At 52.6% G+C, this 25,239-nt stretch overlaps 10 protein-coding genes across 10 annotated transcripts, besides 7 other annotated features; 2 read left to right on the forward strand and 8 right to left on the reverse strand.

Moving 5' to 3' along the window:
• Positions 1-317: 317 nt before the first annotated feature.
• Positions 318-566, reverse strand: ACLA_071640 (uncharacterized protein; the record flags this gene model as incomplete). The annotated part of the gene is made up of 2 exons (XM_001275556.1): positions 318-345; positions 397-566. The coding sequence occupies 2 exons, from the start codon at positions 564-566 to the stop codon at positions 318-320; spliced, it is 198 nt and encodes a 65-aa protein (XP_001275557.1).
• Positions 567-1,318: 752 nt separating this feature from the next.
• ACLA_071650 (uncharacterized protein) lies at positions 1,319-1,722 on the reverse strand (the record flags this gene model as incomplete). Its single annotated transcript, XM_001275557.1, has 2 exons — positions 1,319-1,344; positions 1,461-1,722. 2 exons carry the CDS (start codon positions 1,720-1,722, stop codon positions 1,319-1,321), a joined length of 288 nt encoding a protein of 95 aa, XP_001275558.1.
• Positions 1,723-1,900: 178 nt separating this feature from the next.
• Positions 1,901-1,956: a microsatellite.
• Positions 1,957-5,621: 3,665 nt separating this feature from the next.
• ACLA_071660 (glycoside hydrolase family 72 protein) lies at positions 5,622-7,418 on the reverse strand (the record flags this gene model as incomplete). The annotated part of the gene is made up of 4 exons (XM_001275558.1): positions 5,622-7,108; positions 7,167-7,192; positions 7,241-7,278; positions 7,341-7,418. The coding sequence occupies 4 exons, from the start codon at positions 7,416-7,418 to the stop codon at positions 5,622-5,624; spliced, it is 1,629 nt and encodes a 542-aa protein (XP_001275559.1).
• Positions 7,419-8,528: 1,110 nt separating this feature from the next.
• Positions 8,529-10,589, reverse strand: ACLA_071670 (DUF726 domain protein; the record flags this gene model as incomplete). Its single annotated transcript, XM_001275559.1, has 1 exon — positions 8,529-10,589. The coding sequence occupies one exon, from the start codon at positions 10,587-10,589 to the stop codon at positions 8,529-8,531; it is 2,061 nt and encodes a 686-aa protein (XP_001275560.1).
• A 261-nt stretch (positions 10,590-10,850) lies between these two features.
• ACLA_071680 (uncharacterized protein) lies at positions 10,851-11,438 on the reverse strand (the record flags this gene model as incomplete). Its single annotated transcript, XM_001275560.1, has 1 exon — positions 10,851-11,438. One exon carries the CDS (start codon positions 11,436-11,438, stop codon positions 10,851-10,853), a length of 588 nt encoding a protein of 195 aa, XP_001275561.1.
• Positions 11,439-11,793: 355 nt separating this feature from the next.
• On the forward strand, positions 11,794-12,942 carry sec17 (alpha-soluble NSF attachment protein SEC17; the record flags this gene model as incomplete). Its single annotated transcript, XM_001275561.1, has 4 exons — positions 11,794-12,016; positions 12,101-12,407; positions 12,476-12,650; positions 12,703-12,942. The coding sequence occupies 4 exons, from the start codon at positions 11,794-11,796 to the stop codon at positions 12,940-12,942; spliced, it is 945 nt and encodes a 314-aa protein (XP_001275562.1).
• Positions 12,943-13,427: 485 nt separating this feature from the next.
• Positions 13,428-15,980, reverse strand: ACLA_071700 (small subunit rRNA maturation protein TSR1; the record flags this gene model as incomplete). Its single annotated transcript, XM_001275562.1, has 3 exons — positions 13,428-15,269; positions 15,339-15,805; positions 15,872-15,980. 3 exons carry the CDS (start codon positions 15,978-15,980, stop codon positions 13,428-13,430), a joined length of 2,418 nt encoding a protein of 805 aa, XP_001275563.1.
• Positions 15,981-16,403: 423 nt separating this feature from the next.
• ACLA_071710 (WDR46/Utp7 family protein) lies at positions 16,404-18,061 on the forward strand (the record flags this gene model as incomplete). Its single annotated transcript, XM_001275563.1, has 2 exons — positions 16,404-17,015; positions 17,087-18,061. 2 exons carry the CDS (start codon positions 16,404-16,406, stop codon positions 18,059-18,061), a joined length of 1,587 nt encoding a protein of 528 aa, XP_001275564.1.
• A 422-nt stretch (positions 18,062-18,483) lies between these two features.
• On the reverse strand, positions 18,484-19,559 carry ACLA_071720 (urease accessory protein UreG; the record flags this gene model as incomplete). The annotated part of the gene is made up of 3 exons (XM_001275564.1): positions 18,484-19,024; positions 19,210-19,308; positions 19,378-19,559. The coding sequence occupies 3 exons, from the start codon at positions 19,557-19,559 to the stop codon at positions 18,484-18,486; spliced, it is 822 nt and encodes a 273-aa protein (XP_001275565.1).
• Positions 19,054-19,079: a microsatellite.
• Positions 19,560-19,627: 68 nt separating the features above from the next.
• Positions 19,628-19,652: a microsatellite.
• Positions 19,653-20,667: 1,015 nt separating this feature from the next.
• Positions 20,668-20,704: a microsatellite.
• A 151-nt stretch (positions 20,705-20,855) lies between these two features.
• Positions 20,856-23,318, reverse strand: ACLA_071730 (LIM domain-binding protein; the record flags this gene model as incomplete). Its single annotated transcript, XM_001275565.1, has 4 exons — positions 20,856-21,653; positions 21,723-22,010; positions 22,087-22,898; positions 23,018-23,318. 4 exons carry the CDS (start codon positions 23,316-23,318, stop codon positions 20,856-20,858), a joined length of 2,199 nt encoding a protein of 732 aa, XP_001275566.1.
• Positions 22,275-22,302: a microsatellite.
• Positions 23,319-24,003: 685 nt separating the features above from the next.
• Positions 24,004-24,057: a microsatellite.
• Positions 24,004-24,058: a microsatellite.
• The last annotated feature ends 1,181 nt before the right edge of the window (positions 24,059-25,239 follow it).

The raw sequence follows: 25,239 nt of genomic DNA on the forward strand, positions 1-25,239 counted from the left end.
GTACGCACGGCCATAACAAACGCAGCGTGCCTTGTGTCAAGGGAGCTGATTGATTGTGGTGTTTCTCAGGTTTACATGCACAGTGAGTCTTTTTTCCCTCAGAAGTTCATGAAGAGGCTCTGTCTAACCTACCAGAACGTCAGACTATCCTGGTAGAGACGAAGGAGATGTACTCGTCTCGTCTGTCTTGGACATGATCATATGTTGAGCGCACCGAGCAGACATTTAAGGGAGCAGAGATCGATCGCAACATACAGAATGACCTGGAACCACTGTCACCATGGTACATGGGACGAATGGACGACGCGTTACAGACCTTACCCCAACACAAAGTTCGCGAGGTTGCTGCCGAAAAGTGGGTATCAATGCGATTAGCTGAAATCAAGAAGGTCATACCCAAGATAGAGGTAGCAATCCAACAAGCCCTGAGGGATGAAGAAGTGGTCGTTAACAATGATGACAACGACAATGACAATGAATTGCCTAACGTCCCAGTCCGTGACACCTCCCCTAGCTACGAACGGGGAATCTGGGCGGGTCCAGGACGAGGAGGAGAGGCGGGCCATCTTGGTGTTGGCCAACCTGCAAGATGATTATTTCAACCGCAGTCGGAACCCTGGCCATAGTTAAAAGGCGGTCGAATATGCCATCCATATCCACTAGGTGCGCAGTAGGCTGCGCGGCTTTTTCGCGCGCGTTATTGCTGACGAGGGCCACGCCCTCAAACAAATCTGCACCCTTAACCACCAATCCGTGGCTAAACTGGAGGCTGATTACATCTAGTTCTTAACGGCAACACTGCTCTTCAATCACAGTCTTGATCTCTGCAGATACCTCGCCCTCCTCTGGGATGATGTGATGACACGCCGGCCTAGGGTGGATTGGATGGTATACCCTTTATGCAGTTTAAGCATCACTTTATACGCCAGAAGAGCCTTCACACTGAACAGGCATTCACCTCCCGGGCATCAAGGCCGGCATGACGCGAGCCTTCCGAGCAACGTGCACAAAACGACTAGCTTTCTTATCTAATGCATACGAGCCGGTGTTCCTGCGCCCCAAACTTGGCAAACCATGGTATGAATATATCGACCATAGCGGACGTTTGATAAAAGCCGAACAGGCGTACCTCTACCCTAACCACAGAGCCCACTCATTGTTTCTCTACCGATTCTAGGGATCTGCAATGACCTGTATCTTCATCATATCGCAAGCAGGTCTAGAACCGAGCGGCTCGATTATCTCTCTTGTTGTCGTACTTTGAACCAGTGCAATGTGTTCATCTATAATGTCAGGGTAATGATTCCCAGTGCATTTCTTAGGGCCACTGATGCTCTGGAAGGCCTTCCCCAATCTTAGTCCACAGAACGGAACGGATTAAGAACAGCTCAATGCATCGAAAATGAGGCGTTTGATTACCAGACGCGTCACTCTCTGTTTGCAACTGAAATTGGACGTACAGATGGCAGATTTCCAAGCGGCCGTCTCTTTGGTTGCTTTCAAGTCGTGGTTGGTCTGGTCCGCAGTCGTGTTGATGGTGAGACCCTTCCGCCGAAAGTCGCCCGTGTGCGCCGTGTGGCCGTCAAAGAGCAAAACCGTAATCGCATCGCCAAATCGGGCATAAATCTCCGCGAGCCAGGTGTCAATGAGCCCGGATGGGCAGAGGATGAGCGTCGGACCAGCGACAACGGCGACATTGGGGTTAGATTCGCGGGACGACATTTCTGCAGCTTCTGTCACGACCAGTGCGGCCTCGGCAAGACCCTCCAGTCCCTCCTGCTGGTCTGGATGGCAGCGAGCAAGCACGATGGGGAACACCGACCCCTCGGACCTCTCCGAGGCAAGTATAGACTTGCGTGCTTCTAGGGTGTTATGGTTGATGGTCTTTGCGAAGGAGGAGGCTGCTGCTGCCGCCGTGCCTGCTGCGCCTGCTACTGCCGCGGCTCCTCCTCCTACGAAGCCATAAAGTTGTATGTACAATAATAGACTGTCGTTGGCACATCCGGAGGGACGAATTTGAGAAGTGAGTCTTCATTTCCTTTCCTCGGAAGTCGGGCAATAGTCTCAATGATGGCATTCGTCAAACTGATACAGTATTTCTAGCATCGATGGACTCATCACTCTGGAAAATATAGGGCATTTTTCGGATTCGGATGGATGAACACCCAGCTGAAAAACGTATCACTTCTCAGGCAGAGGTCTCGAACCGGTCTCGAGGCGAGGCCCTCTCTTCGTGGAATAATGAGATCGATAACCTAACCAGGCGGGGACTCCTTCACATGGATACTGTTGAGGACTGGTGCACAGTAATTGAGAAACGATTCAGGATGCCCCCTAGCGAAGCACGTGCCCGACTCCAGATTAGCAACTTTGACAGCGGACATCTCACCATCATCAGTGTTAAGGCTTGAATTGCGATTATAAACAACACAATCGAAAATTGTTAGACAGCGAGGGGGGGCGAAGGGAGATCAACAGCCTTGCGCTTGGGAGTAATAGAATCAACACCGCCTTTCTAAGGCGGATTCGGAACGCTTTTGTTCTTCTTTTCGGGGCTCGAATTGGGAGTTTTCGGCTTGTCCGAACTCAACTCGAGCTCCCGCAGGGAAGGGAAATTTCTCTTCAATACCAGAGACTTCTATCCACAATCGGCTTGTCTGGTGGCTTCTCAAACGCAAGTTTGACGAAGTCAACCTCCTTTGATCATCGATCCTACCACTGGGTTGACCGCTAAGTCAAATATACGACAGACAGAAAAAAAATCCATGGCGCCACCACGTTCACGTTGCCGCTTTGCCCCTTGTCCCACGCGCTCACTTCTATTCGAAGTGTTTGCGTTCTCGTGTTGAGGAATACAAGCCCGATTCAGGTGAAATGTTGGACATCAACCTGTCGCCTGGCTGCGCGATGCTTCTGGTTCAGACACGGCATACCAATTGGCCATACCGACCAAACAGTTCATATGTTTCAACGTACGTCCATAGTCCTGTGGCGGGGCGAGGGCATTCTTCTTCTTTGGGTAACTTCATCTCCATCACACACTCCACCCAACTGCCGCCGGACACTGTACAGACGTCAGGTTCGAATACGAGGAAATAGATGTGTTAAGATGGGAGGCCACTAGGATACGCGATATCGCGAAGAGTTGTGCAAGACATGGTCTATCGAAAGCAGCCGAGCCGAGCTGGTCAGCAAAATAAGGCTAAGGGAAAGCAGCAGACAATCTGGATGGCGAATCAAACAAGGAGAAGGAAGACAGCTACTGGCATGGCTGGTGGAGAGATACGCCAAATGGTCTAAATGACAACCTCGCCGCTCCCAAGATCCCTTTATCTATCACTCCGAATCATCCCTGCTTGTGCGCAGTTATACCTTGGAAGACCATAAGCATTATCTACTTGCTTTTCTTACAAGGTGTGCAGATATGCGGATTACCTTAAGTCTGAAAAAGACTTTTATTGTATACAACATCGCAGGCCCCAGCACCCAACGCCTTCGCAGTGAGAGCTCCAGTCTCAGTGACCGTGACGATGATTATGCTTCAGACCCGCGTTCCTCTCCTCCACCGCAGCGGACGACAATCAGCAGCTTAATGAACCCACTGGATCCCAGGGGTAAAGCACCAATGACCAGGACATCGCAAGTTACGGCTCAGCAACACCAGGCACCACCTACCACAGGAGCCCCCCAGCCAACAGTGCAAGCTGCCATGCCAACACCCATTCTCACGGCCGCTTTGCCTTCTATAGCTGCTCAACCTCAATTCCCTTTCCCACGTCCACAGCCGACTGAAGTCTTTCAAAGATACATCTACACCCGCTCAACTCACCCTTCCCCCACAATCGCAGCTGTCCAGCCTGCCGCTCAGCCCGTTCCAGCGCAGCCCCATCAGTGCAAGTGCTTGGTCAAAATATCTCTTCGTTGGGTATGACAGCAGCTAAGGATAAATTAAAGGCCACTGACCATCTCGCCTAAGCCCTATCGAATGGAACCCAGAGCAGTGTATACCCATAAGAAAACGGTTGTACCACCATATTCATCAGTCAGGGTACCAGTGAAACCAGTCACTTATGAGGCAGATCGTGACTATTTGTTCCAACTGAAGCAACATCCAAACCAGGCTTTTGTACAGGCAATAATGTTCATAAGCAGTCCACTAGTATCTGCCTTGACTCTGGCTGTACTATGACGATAATAGATTGGGATTTCTTGATTTCCCAACGCTGCTTATTCAGAAGTACTCTACCCCAGTTCGTGCCCGTGGAATCGCCAGTGATGTTACCTGCTCTTTTGCCAGTTATGTATTGGCTACTGAGGTGCTAAGACTTGCTATAATCACTTTAAAAGAATGGGTATAACACACAGTACAAACCTGTTACCTTCCATAAGGATAATCAGGTCTTACTGAAGTTACACACCAGCTATAATATTCAGTTTATGTTAGGCCGCAAACTTGGAAATTAATACACTGGACTATTTAAGATAATAGAGCATATAGGTCCCCTTGCCTATAGACTGGACTTTCCAGATGACTAGAGAATGCATCCTGTGGTATCTATTGCTCATTTTAAACAATATTATGATAATAATCCCTTTGAAAGATAACCTACGCAACCCTCGCGGCTTCCACAAGTCGTTAAGTCAGCCAGCCAACTGGTCACGGGCCACAGCAATTGCTCGAGGTGCTCTCGATGGCTGCACACTCTCCCTAGTTACCTACGCATTGTGTACATAATTCCATAGCTTAGCATGTCCCTATACCCCATGGGAGGTTTTAAGGAGCCAGGCTATGCCTGGGCTCCGCCGGACGTTAAACGATACAACAACAACAACCACCTACGCAACCCAGGCCTGTCAGCGTGGATGCCAACAAGAAATTCCAATCATGGGAACTCAAGAAGATCATTGACAACCGAGAAATATCAGTGAAGAAAGGCCGTGCGAAAGGCAACAAAGAAGCAATTGGAATATCTAGTTAAGTGGCTAGGTTGGGGAGACGAATGGAATAGCCTTAAATACCATTGCAGCCAACAACGCTATCGAAGGATATTCTTGACGATGAAGAGGCCCTTGCCTCTGGCAGTGTCTCTGGGTACTCGCCGTCTCTCAGGAATGCCTGAAGATGACATGATGTCTTGTGCGATGCCGTCGTCTCCTTCTCGTTGAAGCATGGAAGGAGTTCGCTGCGATGGATAGCTTCTTCCATTATTGATATTTGGAGTGGTTTGAACATAGGTGAGCAGTTGACCTGCTGATGAGTTTATCCATATCCACCACCTGTTGAGCCTTCCACGCGTGGAATTCCCATATGGTAGTTGTCTCGGGTTTTTTTTTTTTTTTTTCCAGTCGTTTCGATACACTTGGAATAGTGCCAATCGCCTTGGTAGGAGTGAAATCGGTTTGAGTGTAGAAGTTCAACTCTGGCAAAGGTCGAGAAAGGCTCAGATGGATTTTTGGATGATTTCCCTTGTTTCCGCCCCCCTGAGGCAAGTTGGGCCGCAGCACCCCCTTCGGGTTGGGCCAGATTGGTATACTCCCTTAGCTGTAATACATGTCTATCAGCCCCTCTCTCCTTCCAGCTGCCATCATAGACTACGAACTAGCCCAACATCCACCAATGTTTACAAAGAAATCATCAGCACACCAGCCATCGCAGCAACAACACCATACACAACCATCGGCCATCCTCCAACCCGCACCGCCGCAGGTGTCACCGCACCCACAGCCGCTCCCTTAGATGTCGACGTACTAGCTGCACTACCAGAGCCCGCAGCGGCCCCCGTGCCCGTAGGCTGGGACGTGACGGTACCTGTGCCCGCCGTGCCCGCCTGACTAATTAACGACTTGCAATCGCCCGACGCCCCCTGAGCAGACTGCACCCTCGCGGCGCCGGCGAAGTCACACGCCGACGCCTGCTTATTCTGGCTCTGATAGTATCGGTCAAGCACGTAGGACAGCTGGTCCTTGCTCGAGCAGACGCTGTAAGCTCCGTACTGGCCCGTCGTGGCATTATGCGCGATGCCGTCGCAGATGCCATGTCCGTATCCGCAGACCTCGCCGAAGAGCTCTCCATACTGCTTAACGGCCACGGAGTCCTTGACCACGCAGGACAGACTGGCTGCCATGCATGAGCAGAGATCAGCGTTTGGGATCGGGGGCAGTGGGCTGGACTTCGCGAGCCAGCTGTCGTCGGCGGTGGGACAGGCGCGCGGGGAGTTTGTGGGGGAGTAGCTGGCGCTATTAACGCCGGTTGGGGTTGCGCTTTGGATCTCACGGGAGTAGTAGTCAAAGTCTGCTTCGGTGTTGACGGTGTTGCCGTCGACGGAGACCAGGCCGTAGTCGTTGGTTGTCTCGAAGTACATGTACACAATACCACCGCTCCAGACATTCTCCATCTGGGGACCAAAGAGCACAGGCACGTCGGTGAACTTGCGGGGCTTCTCGTCGTTGCATCCGTATTCGGAGAAGAAAATGGGGATGGAGTAGTCCTCATATTCTTGAGTTCGGTTCTGATAACCGGAATCCTGGAACGTCTTATCGCCGCACCATTCATAAATGTTGTACCCGAAGAAGTCGATCGCCTCCGATTGATCGCCACAGTTCAGGTAGTCAGACAGCGGCAGTCGAATTTCCGGATTGTCTGTGGTCGCGTATCCAATTGCCAGTGATTTGCGGTAGCCCTTGTTCTTGATATAGGATTTCATGTCGCGCGCAGCAGCCTTGACGAACGCAGCGCCAGCGGACTGGTTTGCCTGGTTGACAACCTCGTTGCCAGCGAAGAAGCCAATCAGATTGTCATACTTTTGAAACGCATCGATGACGCTGGCGTAGCGGGCATACTGCTCGACCGTCCAGACGGGCGCATTGGACGTGATGGATACATCCGGGGAGGCCAAGTCGGTGATGACATAAATCCCAGCATCTGCCAGCTTCTGCATGCACTCATCGTGGTTCGCGGTAGGATCCACGGCATATGTCCGAATGACGTTCGTCCGCAGTTGCACGAGGTAGGGGATGTCGCGCTCGCACTTGGCCGCATCTGCTAGGGGATCGATGTAACTGGTACTAGACTGGCCAGTACCGCCAGCACCTCCACCGCTGTAGTCCTCTATGAATAATTAGTTAACACAAAGTTGAATCAGAAATAGTGGCTGTGGGATGCAAACCTTGATAGGCTACACCCCGAAGATAGCTGGATATCGTATCAGCGCACGTTCATATATCGCCGGACTTTACTCACAATTCGCTGCCATTATTAGCGTAGAAGAACTTGGAGCCCTGCAATTGCCGTTCCTTACTTAGTCTTGAATCCGAACAACCAAGCAAGGGAGGATCATTACCTTGATCTCAATGTTCGGAACGCCGGCGAGAGCGTATCCGGACAGAAGGGACACTCCGGTAACGAGTGAATATCGCATTCTCAGAGTTACAATATCCTTGCGGATACTTTAAAATCTGTAGAATGGGGATATAAAGGAATTGCCCAGTAGATAGAACCACACGGGGAGTCAGGGCAGCAAAAGGGAAGAAAGAAGCGAAACGAAAGAATCCATCACTGAGGGACAGACAAATATATACTTATTTCTGCCTAAAGTATGAGCTTCCTCTATCACGCCAATGGTTGTTCGAGTGGGGGTCTGCAATTCCTCCGCAGAGACGCAAAGGAAGCGTACCTGAGTCATTCTAGCGGCATAACAGGAGAGCACTGTCAAAGTGGACACGCAATCAAGTCCAAGGTAACTCTGGGGCTCAGACTTACGCTCGATAGGCGATGTGGCAGATATTATCTCACCATGCATGCGCGCACTATGCACATGTTCCTGATCTCCGGGCCATAACCGACTTAGCCTCAGTAATCTGGGTGTTTGGATTCGGTCAGATAGACCATGGCTCAGACTTGAAACCAATTGAAGCTTCATTGGACAGAATTAGCAACCGAGCCACTGAGATAATGCACTGTGCAATGTGGCACTGAAGCTCCGGCCGTAAGACGCTGTATCCTATCAGACCGATGGTCTTGTTCCCACTATACTCCGTAGACCAAGCTTTTCGGCCCCCGTTATGGATGGAGTCGCTGAAAGCTTGGTTGGCTGATTGGCAGTTTTAGATCCAGGAATAGCGCGTTGGATTATCGCAACTTTGCAAGGCATCTGTTGGTCGTAATCTCCGAGGCTTAGACCTCTCGGGAGTCGAAATAATTGATGGTAGTAATTGAAAGTCTCGGATCTGTCGGATGTTAGTTAGCTCGATTATACTCGCGTCGTTTTCCTCGTCACCTATATCATATCCAACAGATAGATACTGACTCGGGATGCTTCGGGCTTCTTAGCGACCCGTGCAGTGCAAGAATCTTGTATTATTAGTTCATCAGTGAGTGCGCTCAGAGTAATGTCAGTTGGACACTCAAAAAGAGATTGAAATACTCGTGAAAACGGCCAACTTCTCAAGGCGCAGTATATCACACCCAAAAATAAATATCAAATTGTATAGTCTGCACATCTCATTCTCTACCAAAAATCAAAGAAATTTTAACCCGTCCGGTGTCCATGTGTCCTTTTGTCGGCCGCTCTTTGCGCTCTTTCTTCTTCGCCCTTGAGTCTCTCGTGGTTCTCCAACTTCTGGTTTGCGGACCTCTCATCCGGGTCGACTTCTGCCTGGCGCTCGTTGCGAACCCGTTCTTCCTCTAGTCTTTGATCTTTTGCTGCCAATGCAGCCTCTTCCCGGGCGAGCTCACGAGCATCTATGCTTTCAAGCCCAACAACGCTCAGAATCCGACCAACGAGGAACTGGTAACGAAGATGGCCGCTGATCAGATCGCTCACGTCCAAGTTCTCAACTCCTCGGACGCCCTCGACGGGTTGTAGTCCGGCGACACCCACTTGAAAACTGCTGGTGCGATACAGCAGAGCAAGCACGGCATCGTTCTCCGAATACGCATTCACGAGGCGTCCGCTGACGACACTACGCATTCGCCGCCAGTGCTCAGTATTGGATGGAGTCGGAGCACCCATAAGAATCACCGATTCCACCAGGCCATAGGCGTGTCTCTTTGCTAGACTTTGAAGGCAAGAGAAGATAACTCGAGATCCGAGCGAATACCCTATTAAATTGACTGGCCGCTCGCCCTGCACTTTGCTGATGAGAGCATCCGCAAGAACTTCGCCGGCCTTGTCCGCTCGAGCTTTGGCTACACTGAAAGGATTGTCAACCACACGAGCAATTTTGAGGAGGCCGAATGGCAAGGCAACGGCGCTCAATAACTGTGAAAGGAACGTCTGCTTCAGGACTTGCTCACCAGCGGTCCACGCCGCGCTGGTTACCAAGAGATCCAACGCGTTCCCCAGGTTCATCAGGGGCTCTGTTTCCCAGCGAAGACCGAAGACTTCTGACTGTGCGCCAATGACACGCCATGGAATCACGAAATTATCTTCTTCCGTCAACCATCCTGTCACGCCGATAGTCACTCGCAGTCGATGGTCCTGTCGGGCCGCGTCTCTTTCGTCCTCGGTCCGTTGCCGAGGACCACTATGAATCGGCAGGAAAGCAAAATCGTCTACCTCTCGCGCATACTTGTCCACCATACGTCCAGTCATTCGACCACCATATGCACCAAAGAGTCCACCCACGATCACGCTGCTGCCAGCAAGAGCTCCGAGATATCCTGCTGCGGCCGTAGCCCCGAGTCCAAGACCACCCATGACAGTGCCAAGTCCAGCCGCAACGAGAGGTGCAGCCAGTCCACCGGTGATGCCAATAAGAGCAGCACCCGCCACCGATGCTATGCCAACCTTCCACTTCCTTGAAGAATCGCGATGCTGACCTTGATCCTGGGCCTCGTCATTGGGCGAGGCTTCGAGCGCAGTATCAAGCAGGCCCCTTGCCACTTTGACTTCATCTTCATTCAGTAATTTGACATCCAGCCCCAGGCTTGATGCGACATACAATAACACGACGCGAGATAAAGCATTGTAGTGTTTGAGACTCAAAAGTAAAAGCAGCAACGAGTGAAGAACCAAGAGTTTCTTTGCTTCAGGGAGTTGGGAAAGACTCGTTTCTATTGGCGGATATACCTCACGTAGTTTACTCAAGGAGCCATCATTCTCCATCGATCGCACTGCGCGCGATTGAGATTCGGATGGTGAGCCTTGCTCAGCCTCGGACCCTTCATCGTGATTTTCCGGGTCGCGGTTGACCACCTCACCAATACGAAGGAGGACAGAATCTCTCCAATCGTCAAAAGTTGAAAGAGCACATGTCACAGATTCCAAGTCCTTGTTCGACAATTTTGGTTTCATGGGTTTCTCTGCGCCAACAGAATGATCCTGTTGATGAGTATCTGTAGATTGATGCAAGGTGTCATGATCTGGATCAGGGACTGATTTGCGAGGAAGCGCGGCATCGTAAAAGTTCAACTCGAATTCTTTTCGCATACGCTGCGCAACTTGAGCTACCAGTACAGTTAATTCCCCGCGTTGAGATCTGTTCAGGATAGTGCTCAAATCTTGACCACGATCGCTCTCAGAGGACGTCGCTTCAGAGGTCCCGACCCCAAACTTGCTGGCATGCTTTTCTTTGAAATTCTTCCACATTGTAGTGAGAGTCGATATTTAACCCGATTTAATCAACACAGTCGAAAAAAAAGGTCATTTCCCAAGCACTGTCAATGACATGGCAGATATGAGAGTTGAAACAGTGTCAAACATGTTGATCTTCAAGGCCCAATGAGATCATCTGACGCTGACTCAGCGGACTAGCTATTGCCCAGTTGATGATGGCAAGGGATGGGACATGAGAGCTATGTCTGACCGCGCAAGATGGCTGTCCGATGAGCTTTATGCGGCGAAGTTTGTTCAATTGCTCGTTTGGGTACCGGTTTCTACGGAGAAGAACTTCCCCTTCGTCTTCGACGCGTAGCCGAGAGCGTTTCCATCCCAGATATCTCCATCTGGGCGGTCATTTCTCGCGGTCTCAACACGCTGTATCCTCTTGCTCCTTCCAGTGACTCGCTCTTTAGACAAGGCCTCTTTCAAATGCTCTAACCCGATGGTGCTCTCTTTGATCGCCTCCGGGGTCTCGTCTCGGATACTTTGGAGAGGTTCGACGCCGGTCGCATCGACGCGTTGAATTTCCTTCACGAAATGGATCTGGGACTCGAGTGTCCTCAGCATGGCCTCCTCCTCTTCTTTATTCGCAGGTTGCGGTAGAGCCGACAGACGGAGAAGGTGGTATAACTGTTTCGGAGTAACCGTGTGGGATTCGATAGCGGCTTCGCTGGGAATTAGGGACTTGACAGACCAGCTGGGTTTGGCGAGGACGGCATCTATATCTATTTCTTCGGTCTTCTTAGACGAATAAGGCCTTGCTAGTGCATTCGTCAATCTGGATGCACGCCTCGGAAGCAGGCCTCGGGCAAGGCGAGAACTTGTGCGCAGTAGCATTTTTAAATGAAGCTGTAGCAGTCCGAAGTAGACGATAAATTCTGGAACATAAATGTCACCGCTGACTGAAATCTAGTCTCAATTAGATGCTTTATAAGTTCCCCTGAAGGAAATGCGAGCGTTGATGTCAGAGCAAAAAAAGAAACAGCAATCACCACAGCACCAGAAGACCGAAAAGTGGCCCACCGCCTACGTTAGTCGGCATGCGGGATCCCTAATCATCACCATCCAGCTCAGTTGTTCAAGCTTCAACAATCACCACCACACCTCTTACAGCCGGAACCTTCGAATCTCTAGCTGATAGAGATTTCTTGAATCCCTCCCAAACTGCCTGTTAGTGCGAGCAACGATCATCATGGCACAAGACCCTCGAGTCCTGCTTCAAAGAGTAAGATTCATTCCCCGCTTTCACAGTCCGCCGGTGACGATCACTGACACTGTTGCTCCTCTCCAGGCCGATAAGGCGCTACAAGGTGCCTCGAGCGGCTTCAGCTTCTTTGGCGGCCGGTCAGAGAAATACGAGAACGCTGCAGACTTGTATACCCAGGCCGCGAATGCATTCAGGGTTCAGAAGCAGAGTAGGCGCACCTTGCCCCCCGCTGCTCAGCTTAAGCAGCCAGAAAACGGGAGTCGCTGACGGATTCATTGCTCGCGGGATTCAGACAAAGAAGCCGGGTTGGCATTTGAGAAGGCAGCCGCGATCCAGACACAGAACCTCAACGAACCAGATGACGCCGCCAACACGTTACAGGAAGCCTTCAAGGTGTACCGCAAATCAGACCCTGAGGATGCAGCTCGCGTGCTCTCCAGCGCTATCCAGCACTATGTATTGAAGGGGAACCTCCGTCGGGCGGCCACGCAGCAGCAACACCTGGCCGAAGTGTATGAGATGGAACTGGGCGACACGAAGAAGGCGCTGGAAGCCTACGAAAAAGCGGCGGAGTGGTTTGATGGAGACAACGCCGAAGCGTACGGTTGCTCCTCGTCTAATATCCGATGTCAGGGTCCCCGAAACTGATTCCTCATCTGATTTTTAGTCTTGCAAACAAGCACTACCTGAAGGTCGCAGACCTCGCCGCTCTCGAGGGTGACTACTACAAAGCCATCGAGAACTACGAGCGAATCGGCCGGTCATCCATCACCAACAACCTGATGAAGTGGTCTGTGAAAGACTACTTCTTGAAAGCGGGTATCTGCCACCTGGCCAGCAAGGTATGTACATTCCCCATTCTTTGTCGACTCGTCTTGTTAACCCGGCTATCAGGATTTGGTCGCGACCAACCGCGCGCTCGAGAGCTACCGCGACATCGATCCCACATTCATCTCTACAAGAGAACACCAGTTGCTCGCCGACTTGGTCCAGGCTGTCGAGGCCGGCGACCAGGAAGCCTTCTCCGATAAATTATTCCAGTACGACCAGCTCAGCAAGCTGGATAAGTGGAAGACCACGCTCCTGCTGCGCATTAAGAGTACCATCGAAGAGGCTGAGGAAGATTTCTCTTGAGTTGATAGCCCGCCAATCCGTCTTTTTTTTTCTTTTGCTGAATATGAACATCTGAATCTATTATGTCCCTGGTTGGACTGGCCGGGTATCTGTTGATTAATGGGACGCCGTGATGATCATTGTGTGCGAAGCTCAGGCCTTTATGAGTGAGAGGACGAAGCAAGGTGATACTTTCGCTCCGTCAACCTGTGCAATTACACCCTTTTACGGAGTACTTTGGATGAATTGAACCGAACTCGAGAATCGTAACTCATTAGCTGAATCTACCTACTTCTGCTTTGTCTATATACCGTCAAAAAGAAAGAAAAAAAATCCACGGAAAGAATCGAACCGCATTCCAATCAAACGCATCCCAACCATATGGACTCATGAAAAATATGCCAAGTCGAACATTTTGTGTGGTATCATATCATCCATCAATGCAAACCCGACCAAATGCACTCCACCGAATAGACATCCTTGATAGGCGCCAGACCAAGACCATTCTACGCAACGATCTCTTCCAGAGCCCGGGCCATTCTTGGGAAAACCCGCTTGTACAAGCTGATACCGATCGAGTCCTGCGGGTTGAGCTTGCCGTCGAAGGTAGCCTTGAAGTAACCGTGGGTACCGAGACTCTCCTTGATGTAACCGCTGCGGCCTCTCCTGGTCCATAGCTGCAAGGCCTTAAACCAGTTAATGTCCTCTGAATTGAAGAACATGTAGCGGACAGTGACAACCCGCTTGTGGATCTTGTACGGGTGGCCGGTAAGAATAGCGCGCTTCGCAACCACGCGGGACTGGTCGGGGGCAACGACAGTGCCGGTGCCAATGAGTTCCAGGTTGTCGGGATGGATCTGGTCTTCCGTGTCATCGTCCGCGGAATCGAGAACCTCAGGGTCCTGAGTGCGCTTGTTCTTGAATACGAGGACTGGCACGGCACCCCAGGTGAGGGGGCCAATCCAGGTGGCAATCGCGCTGCGTCCTGGGTGCAAGAATCGGTCGAACTTGTGCACATTGTTGGGGGTGTTGTCGCCCGCGGAGAAGACCGGCTTGACGACCAGGCGGCGGGGACCGCACTGCACGATCAGCTCTTCCTTGGACTTGAGGGGCTGCTCCACGCTGGCGTTGAGGTGCATGTTCACGTTGACAACGGTGTGCTTGTGTTCGTGACGAAGCAGCGAGAAAAGGGACGAGGGCTGCGGACGGTTGCGGAGCGAAGAAGGTACTGCGCGCAGGTGGACATCGACTCTCGTTCCTGGGCTCACGCCACCAACGAGAGCTTCCCGAAGAATTCTGTTCTTGGAGCCCTTGTAGTCGATAACCTGCAGAAGTCGGCGCCAATCCTCGGGTTCATGTGCACGATCCTCCACAGTCTCCCAAGGACTGGTCTTGAAGTTCTTCAAGCCTCTGAAACGCGCCAACCGCTCTCTGGCGAGTACATGCGGGTGAAGTTCGATTTCATCCGGGAACTCCAGGTCGTCAGACGCCTCGTTGCGGCGGCTAGCCCGGTACTCTTCCAGCTGCTGGGCTTCATCCTCCGGAGACGGGTCGAGGAACATCTCGGACTGGGGGTATTCAGAAGGTCCAGCTTCCGTCATAGCATCGTTGTGATCCGGGAACACGCCATCCTCGGGGTTTCCAGCGGTATCCATGGCCATAGCCTCGTCCTCGTCGTCGTCATCCTCCATATCGGAGCCAGAGACGGAAACCTCATCGATGAACCAAGCAGACTGGTATTCAGACGTCCCTTTCGGCAATCTCTTAGGCTTGGCGGGTAAATGCGAGTCGTCATCTGAGAAGTAGTGATGTTCATCCAGAAGCACACCTTTCCGCTCGTCTTCGGGGATGGACATGTTGTCATCCTCCATCTCAATCTCTTCCGGTGCCACTGTGGCCATGTCATCTCGGTCCGCAGTGGGAAGATCCAGGACCTGCGTGCCCTCGGTTTCGTCGACATTCATAGTATCATCACGCTTGGACCGGGCGTTCGAGAGCGGCGCGGCGGTAATCGAATCAATCTGGAAATCGCCCCAGCCGGGGATATGGACAATACGGTCCGCTTTCAAACCCTTTCCACGAACAACGCCAGTTAGAACGACATCATCCACAACCTCGGTCGTCGCTTCGGGCCACTTTGTTTCCTCGACGAGCATCCAGCTGCGCTCATCCCGCCAGCGAATTCCTTTGGGTGTCGCGGTGCAAAGAGACCGGATGACGTTGGAGCACTCCTGTCTCGAGTCGACTGACAGTACCTTTTCGATGGCGGGAAAGAAGTGATTCATAAACGACTTGAGAGAAGCGGCGACCTGCGGGCGCCTCTTGGGAGGGTTGATTTTCTCCAGACCCTAGTTATTACCGACCGCGCGGTTAGCCAAACCAACTCTGACGGACACCCAGAAGCGCATGTAACATACCTGAACGACTGCCACAACGTTGGAGATACCCTGGCCCTCGATCGACCTCAGCAACAACTCCCCCTGCTCCTCGACCTCGACTTCGGCGGACAGCGCCAGCACGACGAAATCAGCCATACGGCATGCATCCAGAGCACCAAGCAAATCATATTTGGCGGGAATATACTGCAGGCTCTGTCTGAACCGATCAACGCGCACCCGCGAAATCGTATCCGCGGACACATCAGCTGTAACATCCACACTTTCGTTCAGGGACTGGAGAATCGCCGCGACATCGATGTCGACGGAAAGCGGCACAATCGCGACATGGCGGGGCGCTCCGTTGGCGCCGGAGAAGACGCTCGTGGCCTGGACCTTTTCCTGATGCTTGACCTGCTGCTTCTGACGAGCCTGGTTCCGACGATCGAGTTTCGACATGAGTTGCTGGTGGGGGGTCTTGCGAGTGCCCCGCTCTCTTTCGACCTTGCCTGTTCACGGATATTCGAGTTAGACAGAGTTCAGACTTCTTATTTAACTGTAGAGCCCGTCCATACCCTTATCCTTCTCCTTCAAGGCACCCTTAGACGCATGCTTAGTCTTGAATGGCTTATGGGACGATTTGGTTGTCGAGCGGTGATGATGCACCGTCTGGGTGGGCGCCATGTTGGCACCGCTAGACCCTTTGAATCGAAAGGGAAGAGAGGCCAGTTTGCAATGAGAGAGACGCAGCCGGTAGTGTGTAGAGAGAGACGCAAGAAAACAAGTAAACCGGAAAAAAACCGAAATACCTCTATCACGAACAAAAGAAAAGAAAAAAACAAGATAAGCCGGACGACGATAGACAGATCTCGGAGAGCGGGTCTTTTCTGCCAGAGAAAAAAAAAAATTGGGCTGTGGTGGGCAAGCGAGCGTGAGTTCTTGGCATGAATTTTCCTTCCATCACTCCGCAAAAAAAGCTTGACCTCCGACTGTCCTCTGCGACTGCACGATTATCTGCTCTTTGATTTGAGTTCTTGCAACTTAAATAAATTATCTCGTTAACGCCCGCAGAGAGGATAGACACCCATGTCTGAACCGGCGCCCGCAATGGCCGTGGCGCAGGCCCCCAAGCGCGAGAAGAGCAAACGACTGGTCGAAGCGCAAAAGACCTACGGGCGAGGCAAACCCATCAATGTACAGAGCGTACGGGACCGGAAACTACGAAGCAACCTCAAGGCTGTGGAAGCGAAGTTCAAGGAAGCCGCTCTCAAGGCGAAGGATGCGGAGATCCTGCTCGAGCATGAGGCGGGTTTCCTCGAGCCTGAGGGCGAACTGGAGAGAACATACAAGGTGCGACAGGATGAGATCCGGGAGAATGTCGGAATCGAGACGGCGAAGAAGGGATTCGAGTTGAAGCTGGAGGATATGGGACCGTACCGCGCGGACTACACGAGAAACGGCCGCGAACTGCTGTTGGCTGGACGGAAAGGGCACGTTGCGACGATGGACTGGCGGAGTGGCCGATTGGGCTGTGAGCTTCAGCTGGGAGAGACAGTCCGCGATGCTCGGTGGTTACACAACAATCAGTACTTTGCGGTGGCTCAGAGAAAGCACGTCTACATCTACGACCACAGCGGCGTGGAGCTGCATTGTCTCAACAAATACATCGAGCCCCTCTTCCTCGAGTTTCTTCCGTACCACTTCCTCCTCGCTGGCGCTGTGAGTACCCAATCCCTGAACCAAGGTCATCTGGGAAGATAAAGATATGCTGACTGGCCCCCCTCTTGTAGCAAATGAGCGGCCACCTCAAGTATACCGACACATCCACCGGCCAAATGGTGGCAGAACTGCCCACGCGGCTCGGAGCCCCGACTTCGCTTTGCCAGAACCCATGGAACGCCATCGTACACGTCGGTCACCAGAACGGAACCGTGACACTGTGGTCTCCCAACTCGCAAACCAACCTCGTCAAAGCGCTGGTCCACCGGGGCCCTGTTCGCTCGCTCGCTGTTGATCGGCAAGGCCGGTATATGGTCTCCACGGGCCAGGATCAGAAGATGTGTGTGTGGGATATTCGGATGTTCCGGGAAGTGCACTCGTATTCGTGCTACCAGCCCGGTTCGTCGGTCGCGATCAGTGACCGCGGTCTCACAGCCGTCGGCTGGGGCACGCAGGTCAGCGTGTGGCGCGGTCTCTTCGACGCCGCATCCGCAGACCAGGGCAAGGTGCAGAGCCCGTACATGGCGTGGGGCGGAGACGGGCAGCGCATCGAGAACATGCGGTGGTGTCCCCTGGAAGACGTGCTGGGAGTCACGCACGACAAGGGCTTCGCGAGCATCCTGGTCCCCGGCGCGGGCGAGCCCAACTTCGACGCGCTGGAGGCCAACCCCTACGAGAACACGAAGCAGCGGCAGGAGGCCGAGGTGCGCGGCCTGCTGAACAAGCTGCAGCCGGAGATGATCTCGCTGGACCCCAGCTTCATCGGCAAGCTGGACACGATCAGCGACAAGAAAAACCGCGAGGAGAAGGATCTGGACCGCCGGCCGGAGGACCCGCTCGAGAAGCTCAAGAACCGCGGCCGCGGCCGCAACAGCGCCCTGCGCAAGTACCTCCGCAAGAAGGGCCGGCGCAACGTCATCGACGACAAGCGCGTCAAGGCCGAGATGCTGCGCAAGGAGCACGCCGCGCGCGCGAAGGAGAAGCTGCGTGCCGAGCGAGAGGATCTGGGTCCTGCGCTGGGCCGGTTCGCCAAGAAGGCGATCTGATTGCTCCTTTTTGTTTTTCTTTTCCTTTTTACGCTTGTGTCTGTCGGTTGTTGTTGGTTTTTTTTTTTTTCCCCTTCCCCCGTGGAGGGATGTTCGTGCTGCATATTGATTGTCTCCCTTCGTTTTTCACCATCTCGAAGAGACGAGATGACCCGAGCGGAGTGTTTAGATACCCCCCAACCTTTCTCACGGGACCGTCGGTTCTCAGCCTGTTTTGATATAAACTCTGCATTTTCTCGAGGCGTTGGATGGGTACGGGAGTTTCCTGCGATGGGGTTTGGCACCAAACAAAAAAAGTGTGAAAAGTTGACCAGCCATTACTGGTTCATTCGTGTGTACATTTACAATGATGAGATATATCAAAATCCAAGAATAAAGAAGAATCATCAAGACCACGCACATTTCCCTCCTCTCCTCCTCACTCACGCATCTACGCTCCCCGAGTTCTTCGGCGCGCCATTCTTCCACCTCTCCAAACTGGCCTCGTACGCACCACTCGCCTTCCACGCACTCAGGATCAAATTGACAATGTGCTCCATGCCCTTCCCCTGCTTCACGACCGCAAACACCGTCGGCCCGCCCTCCCGCATCTTGGCCGCATCGCGCTCCATCACCGCCAGGTCTGCACCCACGGCCTCTGCCAGATCGATCTTGTTGACGACCAGCAGGTCCGAGCCCGTGATGCCCGGCCCGCCCTTGCGCGGCACCTTGTCGCCGCCCGCGACGTCGATGACGTAGATGATGAAGTCGGCCAGCTCGCGCGAGTAGTTCGCGGCGAGATTGTCGCCGCCGGACTCGATGAGCAGCAGGTCGGTCTGGAACTGCTTCTGGAGGGTCTGCAGGGCGAGCAGGTTGGCGCTGATGTCCTCGCGCACGGCGGCGTGCGGGCAGCCGCCTGTCTCGATGGCGCGGATGCGGTTTGGCGCGAGGGCTTTGTGACGGGTGAGGAACTCGGCGTCTTCGCTGTGCGGGGTGGAGCGGTTGGTTAGTAGTTTTCTTTTTCTTTTTTTTTTTTTTTCGTTTCGCCCTGGGGGGCAGTCGATGTCCAGCATCATATCATGGACGTCATGTGGGGGGGGTCGGGCTCGCAGGAGCAATGGATTCGGCTGCACGCCTGGGGGGCTATCAACACCAAATATCCAACTCACCGGGTAAAAATATCGTTCGTCACTGCCGCAATGTTGTACTGGTCACGCAGGGCATTGCACAACGCCAGCATGAGCGCCGTCTTGCCGGATCCCACAGGCCTGTGCGGATCAACCGCATCAACCATCAGCATCTCCACTTCCCGTCACAAGTCATCGCGCATAGCATACCCTCCAATACCAATGGTGAAGGCACGGTCCTTCCAGTCCCGCCCTTCAATCAGGGGCATCTCGCGGCTCAGATATGAGCCGGGGCCGTCGAGGATGTCGTGAGAGTGGCCGTGGCCGTTGAAAGGGTCATCGTGCGAGTGGCTCACGCCGTGGTCATGGGAGTGGTCGTGGGAGTGGGACATGATCGACTGATGGGCGCAGACGAGAGATGGGATGGAGGGAGGTTGTAGGATGGAAAAGAAAAGAAGGAAGAGAGAGAGAGAGAGAGAAAGAGAAAAGGGCTGTTAGGAATTGTGTGGTTCCCCGATGGAGGGGTTCGGCATCGCAACCAGATAAAGAGCGGGGAGGCTCAGTCAAGACTGTCTGGAAGACTTGGCCGAATCGGCGGACTCCGATGCTTTCTCTTCCATGAGGGTATATTGACAGACACAACAGCCACTGCGAACATGAACACGAACATGAACATGATTTAAGACTCTATATGCTCTCTGATTAATCTACAGACGTAACCATTGGCTCGACGTTTCGTGCAGGCGGGGAGTTACAAGTAGAGCTTCAGATACGGGTCTCTCCGCACCCATAGTCATAGTCATAGAGATCGGAAAAGACGAACAAGATGAACAGGCGGAGGGAATATCTAAACGATTATCATCTCCCTGTACGGGTACAAGCCATGGCAGCATGCAGAGCATCTACCATCCTTTTCCCATCCAAAGCACGCGGCGTATAAAAAGAGCAGAACGAACAGACACACAAGCAATATCTTCAGAAAAGAAAGCAACCCAAACGCCAGACAAAAAGACAGATTGTAGGACCCGGATATCAAGGAGAACGGAATCGCGTCAAGGACTAGTAGTGGTCATCAGCGCTGGTGGGAATCGAGCTCAAGAACCCAAAAGACATCATTCCTGGCCATGTCGCAGGAAAGGGAAAAGCTCATGGAACCGGCACTCCAGGACACGGACGATGACAAAAACTCAAAACAAGCAAGTAGATAAAGTACATTAGTCTGATATCAGATTATATCAGGGGGGGGCGGCCTCGTATTCAACGTGAAAGTTCGCCGCTGCCACTCAGTCCCCGTTTCGATACGGACCGGCAGCGTCCTGCCAATTCTCGTCGATGTGAGAGCAGGCAGCCGATACTGGTCAATGTTCTCATCCAGTCCGCATGCGACGTAGGACTGAAACAATATCCGAACAAGGCAGGCGGGTAACGGAATGGGGGGGGAGAGCATCCGATATATTCAATGGATGAGAAGAAACAGCATACAACAGACCCGGATTCGTAAAAAAAGAAAAAAAGAAAAGAAAAGAACAGAAACGAAGAAGGCACAATCAAACAAAGCCTCAAACAGGTATCCTATGGTACGCCAGTTTCCCGCTTCTTGAGACTGAAAATGGAATAAAGGGAGTAAGAGGGTGAGGAAAAGATGGAGCAAGAGCAATCAAGGCAAAGGAAACAGTCCCTTTGAAAAATTAAGCAGTGCCCTTCTGTCGTTTCCCAGTGAACCGAGGACTGGCCTTGGGTACTTTGTTCACCCCTTGAGGAGCAGTCCCATTGAGTTCGGGAGCACCGCCAGATTCATCGTTCTCCACCTTGACCGTGCTAGCCCGTCGTCGTTTTGAACTGACTTGCGGACTAGCACTAGCACTCGTCACCTGCCCGACGTTGGGGGGCATCTGGCCTGGCTGTACCATTCCTGGAGGGCCGGCGAGGTGACTCTGGGCGGGACTGGGGTGCGCCGAGAGATGCGGAGACCCCTGCGCCGGCAAGCCCAGATGAGCCATGGCAGGAGAAGCGAACTGGTTAGGTGCGTTCATGTGGGGTCCTCGAGGATTCTGTGCCTGCTGCATGGCTTGGTTGATCGGCCCCGGCATATATCCGGGATTCGAATTCTGGCTCTGCAGCGTGTTCACCAGGTTCCGCAGCGCCTCGGGCGGAGAAAGCTGCGGGTTCTGCTGTGAGAACTGAAAGAGCATCTGCATGTGAGAGATCGTCTCCGCAACCTCCAAGAAACTCATGACGGCGGTGGGCACCCCGTTGGCCGTCACCATCGATTCCGGTAAAGATGGGGTGATTTGCGGGGCTTGTTTCTGCTGTCCCCGTTTACCCATGTTCTTCGACACTTTGGGGCTCTGCTTTTGCTCAAATATTTCCAACGCCTGGAGCTGGCTGCGCGGAAGAAACTCGGTGTGGTTCATCACCACAATGTCAAGCATTTCAATCTTGTTGTTGTGGTCAAAGTGAGCCCGAAGAGTTCCGTTGGTAAAGAGCTGCAAATCCCCAGTCAGCAAGATTCACAATTCGAAAAGAGTTCATGACAGGAGCTTGGGGTTGCGAACCTGAGAATCGTTGGTGAACCAGTAGATGAACGATGTCTTGGGACTCTCCACGATGTGTCCCCCGTTTGGCGAATCTCTCTCACGTGCGCCTTCGACAAGCATTTGGATCTGCCGAATGCCACTGGTAAATTGAGTCAGGTAGTATCGGGCCAAGGCCGGTGTCGAAATCTCAAACTGTTTCGAGCCGGCCTGCGGGTTGTACACGCCCTGTCGCAGAACCCCCATGGGAGAATAGAATCGATCCACAAATGCCTGCCAGTATAGCAAGTCCTGTACCTCACCACGGCTCTATAAAGCAGATCAGCATGGGTACTGAAACGCAGAAGAAAATACACATATCAAACAATAACGGGATTCAACCTACACTAAAGTTACTCAGATGCTCCGCGAATGTGTGGAGACACAGGATGGACGCGTTTTTCATCGCCATCCTCTGCTGCATCATCATTGCGGCTTGGTTCTGACTTTGTTGGGCCTTCAGTTGCGCCTCCTGGGGCGTCATCTGCGGTTGCTGATTCTGTGGTTGACCCTGCTGCAGTTGGGGTTGCGGCGGCTGCTGTTGTTGTTGCTGCTGCTGCTGGCCCGGTTGCTGGGCTTGGGGCAGCTGCTGAGGAGCGGGGTTAGGTGTCTGCTGCGGTTGGGGAGCAGCACCGGGCTGCTGGTGAGGCTGTGTGGATGAGGGTCGCGGAGGGTTCGACTGAGGGGTACTGCTGCCCTGATGCGGCGGGGGCTGAGGTTGAGGTGTCACGCTTTGCGCGTCGTGCATGGTCTGGGGTTGCGCGGCTGCCCGCTGCTGTGGAGTGTGCTGACCCTGTTGGCCGGCCGCGGCCGCGGCCGCGGCAGCAGCAGCTTGCTGAGCCTGTTGCTGCGCTTGATGTGCCTGTTGGGCCTGTTGCACTTGTTGCATAGCGAAAAGCTGCTGCTGCTGTTGCTGAATGTTCTGGGGCCCGTGGGGCATCTGGTGAAGGTGCATTTGTAGATTGACCGGTCGCATTGCCGGGTTCGCCTGCATGGCCGCGATTTGGGCCGCGTTAAGCCCTTGTGTGCCGTTGGGTAATGAGACGGGGAGGCCTGCATGCTGTTGCTGCTGCGCCTGCTGTTGTTGAAACATCATCCGTTGGCGAAGGATTTGCTGCTGTTGCTGGTGTTGTTGCAACAATTGGGGGTTATTGGCAACTGAACGGGCAACAACAAATCAGCACACCCGGTCTTATGCGAGTCATGGGTTCGCCTCTTCCCCATGACGGAAGGCAGCGATGGACCACCAGGGAGACCCAGGAGAACAAGAAACTTACAGGTCTGAGCGAATTGCGGTTGTTGGAACAAATGCGCCTGCGCCGGCCCCAAATGAGAAAGTGCGTGAGCCTGCACAGGACCTGGGCCTGTGGTCCCGGCTCCTGGAGGCATTCCAGCCATCATCGGTCCACCCTGAGTGACCTGAGGGCCTGGCGCCGACACGCCTGGATGAACCCCCTGTACCATTCCCGCGCCGGGATGAGCGTTCGGATGCTGACCGGGAGCCATCGGATGACCAGGAGGCAGCCCAGGATGTTGTGGGATGCCTTGATGGGCAGGAAACGGCTGCGCCATCATCATCGCTATGCAGCGAAGTCGCCGAGAACGGGACTCCTAAGGCCGATGGAGGTGGGAAAGGGAGAGGATATAGTAAGGACGAGAGAAGACTAGGATGGAGCACACGAGGATATGAACGGATACAAGGATTTAATCAATCGAATCGACAGCTAAGACTTCAGAGGCTGGAAGTCAAAAACGAGCGCGCTTGACGTGGAGAAACGACAGGCCGCTTTTAGCGTTCGGAGCGGAGGCCAAGACCGAAGACGCAACAGTCGGGCGACCGAGCCTGCGTCGCTATCGTTGAGATTCCGACGAGAAGTGAAGCATGGATTAATTGATCGACGGATTGATGTTGTGAAAAATCGTCTAGCTGCAAAAGAAAAGACCCCGTTTTGGTAATCCTACAGCCCAAAAAAGGAACAAGAGAATCAAGTGTTAGTTTCTAAGCACAGGGCTTGTGGTTGGGGGGTGAGAGGGGGGTGGTGAGGGCTGAAAAGCAGCGGGACGCGGTGACAAGACGCAGGAGGTGGATGGATTTAGGAGGCCGAACGGAGCGATGTGGAGGGGCTTAGGGGTAGTTCATGTCTCTGATGATCTGACCATAATCATAATAATGATAATAATGCAATGAAGAAGAACAAACGGGGGAGGAGAAAGAAGAAAGCAAGATTCATACATACCACAGGCACACACAGACACCCTCTTTAGAGAGAGAGAGAGAGAGAGAGAGAGAAAGAGAGAGAGGGAAGAGAGGAGAGAGAATTAAGGGTAATAATAAGAGAGTAGGTACAAGAGAGAGAGAGATCACACCCACCAGGTCAGAAGAGGCTCATGGCGAGGTTTCTTTTCTTCCTCTTCCTTTTCTTTTCTTGTTCCTTTTCTTCCTCTTAGGGGCGATTCTTCTTCGTCTTCGTCTTCTTCTTCTTCCTCTTCCCGTTTCAATCCAGTGAGCGACCGTGACTTAACGGGACTCTTGTTGGCCAGCGCAGTCACTGCCTGCCGCTAGTCCCGATCAGGTATGGGTCACGTGGACTCGGAACAACAGCTTTTGCGGTCTGCCGGCCGGTTTTTTTCTTTTTCTTCTCCGTCAAACTCGTGCGCTTTTTCTCTTCCTTCTTTTTCCCACCAGTTTTCTTCCAGAATCGATTCCTTCGTGTTACTAGAAGGTGTTGTTGGTGAACGAGGTTCTGGCATCTTGAAGATTCTGAGCAGCAAATGCAGCTGCATGACTTCGCCACTACATCCCGCTACATAATGCAGGATCATACCATCATCACTAACAGCAGATCAGGTCACTCTTTAACAGGCTGCTTGACAGCACCACTGGCAAGGTTAGTCAAATTGCTTTTTATTGTTTTTTTTTTCTTTGCTATTGTGATTTCTGTTCCCGTTTTGCTCCGTTGGGAGCTGTTCGAAGATGACAAACCCTTTTTACTTCTTTACTCACTGAATCGTCCCTGATGAGATATTCCGGACCTTCCTTTCCCGGTTGGTCTGCTACTTGCCAGTATACTTTGTCTGAGAACTTCTTCATTGCTTCATGTTGCATGGTTATCTGTCAGAAAACAAATTACTGACTTGGATTTCAGACGATTCTTAGGTACATTGGAACATCTCGAGGTGGCTATTGCACGAAGAGCAGTGCCAGTTATTCCACAATAGCTTTCTAGAGCTTGCGCTATCTTTAGTCACAAATACAATATCATGCTCTGATGCAACTCGATTATTATCTTCAATCTTTATCAAAGTAGCCATCTCCTGTATGCTCTAACCCTGTAGATAGTCTGGGAGTCCCGGTGAGATCATAGCTGGAGATATATATCTGTAGAATGATCCTGCAAACTTTGCTCTGTCGATCTTTAGCCACGAGTCTTGGCTTCACCTCCAGACACCGCAAGACAATGCTAGAGTATATTATTGTCCTTACTTGGAGCAACGGTCG

The sequence above is a fragment of the Aspergillus clavatus genome, genomic scaffold, assembly GCF_000002715.2.
Source record: "Aspergillus clavatus NRRL 1 1099423829791 genomic scaffold, whole genome shotgun sequence".
Lineage (NCBI taxonomy): Eukaryota > Fungi > Ascomycota > Eurotiomycetes > Eurotiales > Aspergillaceae > Aspergillus > Aspergillus clavatus.